At 33.8% G+C, this 10,500-nt stretch overlaps 2 protein-coding genes and 1 non-coding gene across 3 annotated transcripts; 2 read left to right on the top strand and 1 right to left on the bottom strand.

The window, feature by feature from the left end:
* The first annotated feature begins 28 nt into the window (after positions 1 to 28).
* On the top strand, positions 29 to 9,589 carry LOC149740028 (WASH complex subunit 4-like). The gene is made up of 25 exons (XM_089871355.1): positions 29 to 226; positions 608 to 747; positions 885 to 1,050; positions 1,418 to 1,568; positions 1,836 to 1,982; positions 2,252 to 2,372; positions 2,485 to 2,602; positions 3,223 to 3,350; positions 3,507 to 3,667; positions 4,088 to 4,202; positions 4,549 to 4,782; positions 4,930 to 5,076; positions 5,258 to 5,449; positions 5,636 to 5,777; positions 5,862 to 6,005; positions 6,242 to 6,366; positions 6,694 to 6,798; positions 7,072 to 7,266; positions 7,530 to 7,683; positions 7,824 to 7,960; positions 8,141 to 8,305; positions 8,410 to 8,506; positions 8,634 to 8,845; positions 8,949 to 9,039; positions 9,230 to 9,589. The coding sequence occupies exons 1-25, from the start codon at positions 172 to 174 to the stop codon at positions 9,298 to 9,300; spliced, it is 3,513 nt and encodes a 1,170-aa protein (XP_089727481.1). The 5' UTR covers positions 29 to 171; the 3' UTR covers positions 9,301 to 9,589.
* On the bottom strand, positions 3,744 to 3,994 carry LOC149740029 (RNase MRP). The gene has a single exon (XR_016384515.1).
* Positions 9,590 to 9,758: 169 nt separating the features above from the next.
* On the top strand, positions 9,759 to 10,456 carry LOC149740030 (uncharacterized). Its single transcript, XM_089871476.1, has 2 exons — positions 9,759 to 9,897; positions 10,061 to 10,456. The coding sequence occupies exons 1-2, from the start codon at positions 9,855 to 9,857 to the stop codon at positions 10,378 to 10,380; spliced, it is 363 nt and encodes a 120-aa protein (XP_089727602.1). The 5' UTR covers positions 9,759 to 9,854; the 3' UTR covers positions 10,381 to 10,456.
* The last annotated feature ends 44 nt before the right edge of the window (positions 10,457 to 10,500 follow it).

Below are 10,500 nucleotides of genomic sequence, written 5' to 3' on the forward strand. Positions count from 1 at the left end.
ATTTGACGAACTCCCTGTAACGGTTTGTAACTGTAGAAAGTAATTTTTTTACTTCTTTTTACATTCACACGTGCACCTAATTCGCAGTTTTAGGTACTGTTGACACAAGTTTGTTTGGGGAAACATTTTGTGTATTCGAATTAAATTGCAATCGAAGCGATTTAGTTGGTAATGGCGTTGACCGATGATCCGAACGATTTCGAAGAAGTCGATCAAGGGTCCGCAAGTAAGACATGTACCACAAAATATTTGTATATTAGCCGGCAGTTATCTATTTTCTTGTTAAAACATAAACTTATTTGCATTTTATTGTTAAAAAACTATAATATGTCTGTTAAACTCCTTCTTTGTTACACAATAGACCTATAGACCATGGTTTTAAGTACATAATTTTTCTTAATCTGTTGGTACAATAACATCTACGTAAAACATGCCAGGTACCTCATACTTTCTGCATGTTCCTGTTACTTCATACCAACCTGTAGAACACAGACAACTTGTCAATTAGTTTTCTGATTTCTTTATATGATGATTAGTTATTGAACTATCAACAACACATATTGTTTTTTATCAAATAAATTTCACCCAACATATTATCATTTTGTAGAACTGGTCGGGGAAATACACTTGAAGAAATATGTTAAGTACATGGGACAATACACCCAGCAGCTTGCTGATATTGAAGGTGTGCTAGGGAGCGAACAAGGTCATATTTGGGATCAAAGCCTAAATCCGGTTTGTCTACAGGTAATGTTAATGTTCTGACAGTTCTATATATTCATAATAAGCTTGATTATATAAAAAAAGAAAACAATAAGTTTATTCATTATATGGTTTGCTTATTATACTTTAATGGGTTTGAGTGAAAACTTTATTTGTTGCAGACATTTCCAGAAGAAAAAGTTGCTTTACCACAACTGATAAAAACTGAAAATAAAGTTCTAAACAAAGTCCTTATTGCCTTGTCAGCTCTTTGTGTAGAAATAAATGTGCTGGAAAATGAAGCTGTCACTGAATTTTATGACCCCATCTTGTTTTATGGCGAAACTGGTAAAATTTTGTAATTTAAAATTGTTATAAGTTAACGACGAAACACGTGAACAAATGACTTAATATATCTTGTTAATACATAGTTTAATGTTTGTTGTGTACTTGTAATCAAACATGTAAACCTCCCCCCCTCCCCCTTAAAATTTTAGCAATGTTTGTCTCAGTGTTAGATTTTTATCTAAACACTACTAAGCGGATCTGATCGTGAACAAATATAGACAATATACACCATGGGCTATGACATACTCAATACATTAAGTTGGCACTACACTAGGGGGAGGAGGGGGGCTTAAATATTAAGTAAAGCATGTATAAGCCCACTCTAATTTACCAACTGTTATATTTTAACCTGTAAATTCATATATAGCAAGTGAGGATGATGAGAAGCCAAAGGAAGGAGAGGAGCAGCTTGGGATTGGGAGAATGCTTCCTCTTCTTCAGAAGTTATCATGTTTCGGTCAAAGATGTAGGGAGGTGGTAAAAAATGTCATTCAGCAACTGGCTGCTTTACATAACAAGTTAGCATGGTGTTTTCTCTATAATCTATTCAAATATCCATATGTATTAGGACTTTATTTTCTTCAGGATACATTGCAGTTAGGGACAAATTATGGGCATGTATATATTTAGGTTACAGGCTTAAACAGCACTTTTACAAATAAACTAAATTTAAATACCGTCATGTTTGTGTTAGTTTTAAGAGTAATTTACACATACAAAATCACGTTAGTTTCTATAAAAATAAAAAACGGTATTTTAAAAGTTTTTATTATAAATTGAATTAGATCTATGCCGAAAGTTATGGATGCAAGCCATGTTCATCTTACTCCAGTGTATGAGCACTTGTGCAACTTATTAAGAGTTCTGGTTACTATTGATCAGATTATACTCAGCAATTCAATGTTAACCAACCACTGGACAATGTACAAAATGTAAGTTGAAAGAAATTTTGTTTAGGTAAACTTAACTCCTCAAACAGCATATTATTTAACACAAACAGTTTTGTGACATACAAAGCTGTGTGTGTTCAGATTCGCCTAAAAATAGCTGTAACAATATTAATGCAACGGATATATGTTCTCTGTTTGTTTGTTAGTTAATTGTAAATTGCCCTCACAAAGCAATATTAATCCTTGGCTCCTTGCTGATTATTAAATTCAAAAAATCGACAGACATAAAGTCCTGTTCATTTACCATTTAGGACCATTAAGTCAGTTCACCACAATCCTTCCGCTTACGGTGTGGGCCAAGATCAATTAAAGCCACTGGAAAAGTTGGTTAGTCACTTGGAAAAAAAGATAATAAATGGGCAACTGACCCAGGTAGGCTAAAATTCATTTTTAAGCATGCTACTGCATATGATGTTTACCTTTCTTTAAATATATATTTATGTACACTTTTAAAATCTTAGTTAATTTTTGGTTTTTCATTCAGTTTTGTTTCGGTCAAGATTTTGATGATTCTGGGATTCCAGTTGCGAAGAATTCATGTTTTACCGAGGAATTCTCATTGAACATAAAGATCATCTTTTCAAGGCTTGAACCTAAGCTTGGTAAGTGAAATATTATTTAAAGGGAAAACAATGCATAGTACAACCCAAATTACATGTAGGGAAGCACATAACAGTATTTCGAATCCGTGAGATTCAAATCCTTTTGTATTCGAATCTAATTACGGGATTCGGTATCCTATTTAATGTCATATATCTCTTGAACTAAGCTAACAATTTTTAAAAATTTAATAATTAAAAAAAAAATCTTGTGTTTGTGGGAGTTTCGAGAGGAAACGTTTCGCAGCGTATTTTCAAAATTTGCTATCTGTTTTGGCTTGGCCGTTTTGGCTTCATACAATTTTTCTTATAAATACAAAAAGATTCGAAATTCTAGATTCAAAATAAAGTATTCTAGGATATCCTAGAATACCTAATTATTCTGTAATATGCATTCCTGGTTACATGGCATCACATAGAAAAAGATTCCAGTATCTTATATTAGGGACAAAGCCATTCTCATTATTTGAATCTGTTTGCAGCATGCCAGTAATAATTTAGACAACATTTCTGAATGTTGTTTATGCCTCGTTATTAATTTTGGGTAGTAAAATATGATAATATCATCAGAACATCAACTTGTCTTATAAGTAAATTTCTTGTCTTTTACTTTTTTTATGCAGCTGATCCTACACAAACTGAACACCACCTTCAGTTTGTTGGTTTGTGTGCTTTGTTCACATTACATTATCTCATTTTCCGTAACTTGGATCGAAAACTGTTTCGCCAGATGTGGGATTCTTATAAGAAGGTAACAACACACATAAATTTTTTTTTACATTAAAAGGTAAGCTATATTTATTTCATACACACAGACTAAATCAGAAACACTTGACAATAAATATGAAGAAAAGATAATTTAAAAGTAAAAACTACTAATGTAAAATTAAACAATTCTTTGTCACAGCTTCCTTGTGTGACGCTGGCAGGTCATGTGACATGGTTTGTGGACGAATACTTTGCGGACAACCTACCAAAGACCTGTAAAGCTGTTGATTCCAAAATGCCAGATCAAGCTGTGCAGAGTAGAGGGGTGTGGCTGTCTGGTAAAGTACAAGCTATCCAAAGGTAAATAAATCCAGCAAACTCTATTTTAATAAAGAGAACAGTATGTAATATGTATTGAAAGTTGAGAGAGTAAAAATACACTTGAAGAGTGAGCCCCATTGTGTTTGTGAACTACTTGCATATCTATGCTACGACTAAGCCCAACCATACCCACAAGCTCCGCAACGCATCTTAGCTTGATCATGAGCTTTTACACCCAGGTGGTTTGGATCAGGTGTGGGGTTTCAAACCCCAGGTACTTTCTACCCAATGTCCGGGGACTTTCCCCTAAGCCATAGGATCATATGATGTCCATAGTGACTTAGATAGCAAGTCTTCCAAGTGCAGTAATATAATGCTTGTCTTTATCTATATAAACACTTGTATAAAAAATTCTAACGTTTGTGGGACTTTTGCCATTTTTTAAATTTATTGTTTCAGGGAATGCCAGGGGTATTATGCATCAGTAAACACTTGGATGGTGAAGATGTTATCATCACCACAACAAGATGCATCCCTTGAAGACTTAGCAACGCAGTCCAAAGTTTACATAGAGGTGGAATTTTTTTGTCATATGTGTTGCATTACACCATTTATTTTAAAAGTCCTTTAATATATAGTATGGTGGGGAAAGATGGGTCACATTTTCATTCTATTTTCTCGTTCTATTTGGTAGTAAACAAAGAACATTCACATAATTATGAAACCGTTTCCTTGCGATTTCCATAGATTATTGTTATTTGTTTAAAATACGATCAGGATATTTAGATAATATGTACTAAATGTGTCCCGTCTTCCCCACACTACTATAGTAACTTAACTACCAAATAGTCAAAAACTAAACTTTTAGTAACCTGAAAGCTTATTTAACACATTATGGACACCATATTTTTGTATAACAGGGCTACAGATTGATTTGTGGATTGCGTAACACGGTGGAGACACTTCTCAACCTGCATGTTGTGACCAACAAACCAATGACAGTGAATGAGGTGACATGTTTATGTCGCATGGTGACCATGTGTAAGGCGGTATCTGACACTTTCTTCCGACACTCAATGCGTGTATCTACATGTGGAATGCATATTGTGCAACACCAACAGTTCCAAGTGCTTACTCTACTGCAAGTTGCAAAGGTTCGTATTTTATGGTTTATGTGTTTAAAATACACGCACTAATTTGTTTAACTATACTTTTATGATACATTTTATCTGCAAGTTTCACGAAAAATCTTTTGTATCTTAATTCAATCGTAAGTAACTAAATTCTTAATAAATCCATAGAAAAGAGTGACCTCTGACCGCAAATACAGTGATCGCAAGTTGGACATGCTCTCCTCTATCATGATTTGTGAGAACTGTATCAATGGTTCCCCAACCACTCAACGATTGGTTGTGACCAAGCTTGCTTTGTCCATTGCAAATCAGTCTGTAAGTCTGTGTTTGTACTTTGTAAGGCATGCATTATACTTCATTATCAATAAATCGTAGTAAAAAATGTTTATTTCAAATTATGTTTACACATATTTTGCACAGTCTAAAATAACTTCTGTATCCATCATGGAAAAAGAGTCTTCATCAAAAAAAGTTTATTTTTCAACATTTCTTCAAGAAAATGCTTCGTGATGATGAGCATGCAGCCCTCCTCTCTAAGTTTGAGAAGATACAGATCTTTGGGAGCATCGGCATCCTCCGTGCATCTCGTGCAGCATCGGATCAATCAGCATTCTATTGGCATCGAGCTCTGCTTACCAACTATTTGGAAGGACTCAGCCAAAACCCAGTCGATGCGTCTAGCTTACATGTACTGCTTTTTATTTCTATTATTAACATAAAAATTTTCACTGTATTTTCAAACATTTAGCAATAAAACGTTCAAGTTCATTTTTAAAAAACTTAAGTCAAGAATTTAATTTAATTAGGATTTTGTAAATGAAATCATTCTAATCTAAACAAAATGTTGTAACGCATAAATATGTGTTTTCCACAGCACATGTTTGCTGCGTTGGAAGATTGTGTGGTTGGGATGAAGAGGAGCAAACATCTTTCATCCCCACAACTCTTGGTGGATGCTTATAAGGAAGTAATTCATCGCAGTCTACGTCACCATCTGCTTGATAAAATATGTAAAGGTGGGTGACATTGTTGCCTATTTCGATTTTTGTGTGTATTTTTCCTTTTTTTGTGTTTTAATCATTTGTTTCTTTTATTTCCAGAAATTGAGAATGACCTTCGCTTATCAGTGCACACTCACTTGAAGTTAAACGATCGAAATCCGTTTAAATCTTCCATAAAATCACTTCGACAGCTTCTTTCACTGGAACCTCTCAAATTCCTTGGATCCTTTATCAGCCCAAAAGGTTATATTTATTCATGGAATTTTGCCAAATATGTTTTACATTCTATAAACAACAAGAAATTTTCACTGAAAAGTACAAAAAACTTGAACATTCTTTTATTTTAAACAGTAAAGTTCATATATCGTATTCCAATAATACAACTTTACAGGCCCTGATTTGAAATTTTATATTGAAACTAGAAAACATATTAAAACTATCACTAAGTGGAATCTCATTATAAACTTTATAAAACACAGATTATGTGACTCATTATCTGGACCAGACTTTCTACAATTTAACAACTGTAGCTTTGCATGATTGGCGAACTTACGGACAAATGAGGAACTTAGCAGCGCAGAGGTACCAACTTGAGATGCAAGAGGTAACATGGGAGATACTTTGTGGTTAAAACATCTACAAGTGAAAACAAATGTTCCAACAACAATTTTTTTGTATTTTCTGCATTTGTGTGTACAACAAAGTTCCTCTTGTTTCCGCTCATTCTGGTTCTATGACATTTTTTTTTTATCCTGTGTTTTACTTTATTTGCACGTTTGGCTTGTTGTGCTATAGTGCTATACCATGATAATGAAATCCCATCCATGGCTGACGAAACATTGCTATAATAATTTTTTTTTCAGGATAGCGCTTTTTATAAAAAGATAAACAGATTTAATTACTATCAGTTATTTACTAATGTGACTTCCAGGTTCATCTGCCCAACCAACAACTGGAACAAGGGCTTGATGTCCTTGAAATAATGAGGAATATTCATGTATTTGTTTCCAAGTATCTTTACAATCTAAACAACCAGGTATAAAATTGCCACCTTATTTTCTTTATCATTTTTCCATTTAAGCATTCCATTTTTATGCAACAGCAAAGACTATATTAAATAAAACAAAAATATGGAAATATTTACATAGCTTTATCAAAAATAAAAATAGTAAAACATGGATTAAAACACAATTTATTCAATTGAAACTTGGATGGAAACTAATATATATCAGTTAAAAATATACATACAAAAAAATATCAAAACAGAAAATTTGCCTCCCGCATAATCACTATCTTTCTTCCAATTCAGATCTTTGTGGAGCAGTCGAGCAACAACAAGCATCTGAACACAATCAACATTCGTCACATTGCGAACTCCATTCGTACGCATGGCACTGGTATCATGAACACAACTGTCAACTTTACATTTCAATTCCTGAAACAGAAATTTTTTATCTTTTCGCAATTTCTTTTCGACGAACACATCAAGTCTCGTTTGATCAAGGTTAAACTCGATTAAATAAAGTTCACCCTATAAACTTAATATGTATACAATATCGGCATATTTTCTGAGTTTTTTGTAAACATTTGTAAAAGACTTTTTAAATAGAAGTAGCCTCAAGCAGGGTTTGAACTCATTTCATTTAACTTATTATTTTAATTTATTTTTGCTTTAAAATACTGCTACTTTAAAAATCAACTTGGTTTTCTTTTCTAATTAAAAAAAAACTCAAATAATTTAAAAAAAACTCTTTGATTTTAACACAGGACATGCGTCACTTTCGGGAAAACCGTGAGGCATACAACCAACAGTACCCTTATGAGCGTGCTGACCGTTTCAACAGAGGAATCAGAAAACTTGGTCTCTCACCCGATGGCAGCAGCTTCTTGGATCAGTTCAGACTTCTCATCTCACACATTGGTCAGCATTTTCTAAATTTCTTGAACTAGACTGTATTATTGTAGTAATATAAACATTAGCACATATACATCAATAGTAGGCCTACAATGAATGCTACTTTTATCAGCATTTTACTTTTTAATTTTAACATTTGAATTCAGGTAACGCAATGGGCTACATACGTATGGTTCGTTCTGGAGGTCTACACTGCTGCAGCAATGCTATAAGCTTTGTTCCTGACCTTGAAGACATTGTTTGTTTTGGAGATCTTGCTAAGGAGGAAGATATAAGTCCAGAGGTTAGTGCAATGATATATATTTTTATATTGCATTGATATTATTTATTGTAATGTCATTGAAAAATTATGTTCGTTATTGTATTATTTCTGTCATACCTCGTGCTTCATTACTGTAGTAAGTAGAATCAAATTTCAACCAATGGCGTATTTTTTGTATCTTAAACACACATACTTTTACAGGTTAACACAGCATTTGCTCACCTTGATGCAGTGCTTGGTTCATTGGTGAAACATTCAGCCGAAGGTTCCGATTACCTCGGTATGCTTGTGGATGTGTTTGCACCAGAGTTCAGAAGTTCAAAGAACATGCATCTCAGGAATTTCTACGCCATTATTCCACCTCTGGTAGTTTTATTTTGTGTAACATTAAAATTTATGGTTTAACAGAAATTTATTTTTTAATGATAAAATGAAAATTATTTATTCTAACCGAGTCTATGCCTTTTTAGACCATCAATTTTGTGGAGCATACAATAAGCTGTAAGGAGAAAATGAGTAAGAAAAACAAAGTTGGTGCATCTTTTACTGATGATGGCTTTGCTATGGGTGAGACTGGTTTTATATAACTTCACACTGTAACAATATTTTATTAAACAACACACATTTATTTTTTTTTTTTTGTACTTTAAGAATATGGATTTTAAAAAGCAGAATTTATTGACTGTTTCCGCAGGTTTGGCTTACATATTGAAGCTGCTGGACCAATATACAGAGTTTGACTCCTTGCATTGGTTTCAAAGTGTGAGGAGAAAGCATGCAGATGACATCAGACAGCAAGCTAACCCAGCTCCAAAACAATCTCGCAAACAGGGAATTCAAGATGAGGACGAGAAGTTGCAGCAGACGAGGTCACTTGCTCTGAAACGTATCAATATTTATCAGAGGGTATGTCTCATTCACTTCTGCTTTTTATCATAAAAACTCTGAATATTGGAGTTTTGTTTGATAGACTTTTTAATCCTGTTTTATATGTATTTTTACTACACAGGAATTCGAGTTGCTGTATTTCTCATTAAGCAGTGCCAGAATTTTCTTCAGAGCGGAAGCAGCACCAAAAAGTGATTCCACTGATACCGAAGGTAAATAAAGCAGATGCTGAGTTAAACATGTAGACTTTACGTGATGGAGTAAAGAAAGTTAATATGTTTTACCAATATAAAAATTACAAGCTGACATCAAAAAACTGGCAACAGAATGTTACAAATAGCGGATAACCGAAACATTTTATTTGATAATGAAAACATTTTCATGTTACCTGTTCATTTTTAGTTGCCAAGCCTACAAACGAAGAGCCTGTTGATTCAAAAGCTTTGTCCAGCCCAGCATCTACAACAGCATAATCAACATTTCATATATTTTTCAACTTTGATTATTCTTTCATGATTCCTATATTTCATTTATTAAAATCAGTAATATGATTTTCAAAAGTCATTTTTTGTTTGTTTGTTGTATCACAAGCAATGATGTGTGAAGTATATCTGCAGATAGATTTACATTATATTCTCATTTTTGTGCAATCTGTTTTACTGTTTTTGATTGTGTTCTTACTGCGAACTCTATTGTTGTCATTCTTCCATTTTTAATTTGTATTCCGAGTTCAAAAGCAAATATAATATTATATGAGAGATATATCCTGCTCTAACATGTAATCGATTGGGTGTTCACAATATCTCAAAGACCATTCACTCAAATCAAGAAATGGAATTCCAGTCTCGGAAACGATATTATCAAAGTTAACGTACATGCACGTACAACTGAATTAGCCGAAACGTGGGTACAATGGAGAAGTTCGTTCAAAATCTACTTAGTTGCAGCCGACATTACGGGAGATGAACGCAAGAAAGCCGTGCTGCTGGTAAAGATGTTCAGAAAATCGTAAGGGCACTGACTGATTATGGAAATGCAAACGTCTAATGACTCAATTACCAGGAGAAACGGTGAGTCAATGGGTATGCAGATTACTTCCAAAAGCTAATTTGTGTGGTTTAGGTGATACTAAAGGGCAGATAATTATTGAACATGTTGTGCATACTTGTGCACCAAATTTGCGGATATTGTTTCTTCTAGCTAAATATGATTTAACAATGATTCAACTGTTAGAAGTTTCACATGAGTATGAAACACTGCAAGCAATACATAGTATGGAAAACGCTCAAATTGATACACCGCACAAGGAACAAGCGAAATCGAAGATAATCTGCTATGGCTGTGGGAAACCTGGACATATGAAGTACAACAAGCAGTGTCCAGCAAAGTACAAACCATGTGAGCAGTGTGGACAAAAAGGTCATGTAAAAGAGAAGTGTTATGCCAAGGAACGGAAGACACAACCACGAACAAATAAAAGCAAGAGAACAGAAGTTAATCTTGCGGGACAAGTCCATGACACTATAACAAAGAACTTTGTATTCTTTACTTAAAGTCGAGACCAGAAAAAAGATGATTTAAGATTTGTTTACTGCGGGTGTTGAAATAAAATCTGTCTTGGTGGTCACAGATGCTTTGCAAAACATTTTGAATAAATAGACATGGGAATACTT

The sequence above is a fragment of the Ciona robusta genome, chromosome 2 (genome assembly GCF_009617815.1).
Source record: "Ciona robusta chromosome 2, ASM961781v2".
Classification (NCBI taxonomy): Eukaryota; Metazoa; Chordata; class Ascidiacea; order Phlebobranchia; family Cionidae; genus Ciona; species Ciona robusta.

What these genes read in the sequence shown, in the direction of transcription:
- LOC149740028 (XM_089871355.1), top strand. Translation starts at nt 172, where the DNA reads ATGGCGTTGACCGATGATCCGAACGATTTCGAAGAAGTCGATCAAGGG. An exon ending in ACCAACTTGAGATGCAAGAG is followed by an intron (nt 6,367 to 6,693) that starts GTAACATGGGAG and finishes TGTGACTTCCAG; the next exon opens with GTTCATCTGCCCAACCAACA. An exon ending in TCAAGTCTCGTTTGATCAAG is followed by an intron (nt 7,267 to 7,529) that starts GTTAAACTCGAT and finishes ATTTTAACACAG; the next exon opens with GACATGCGTCACTTTCGGGA.
- LOC149740030 (XM_089871476.1), top strand. Translation starts at nt 9,855, where the DNA reads ATGGAAATGCAAACGTCTAATGACTCAATTACCAGGAGAAACG. An exon ending in CTCAATTACCAGGAGAAACG is followed by an intron (nt 9,898 to 10,060) that starts GTGAGTCAATGG and finishes TTCAACTGTTAG; the next exon opens with AAGTTTCACATGAGTATGAA.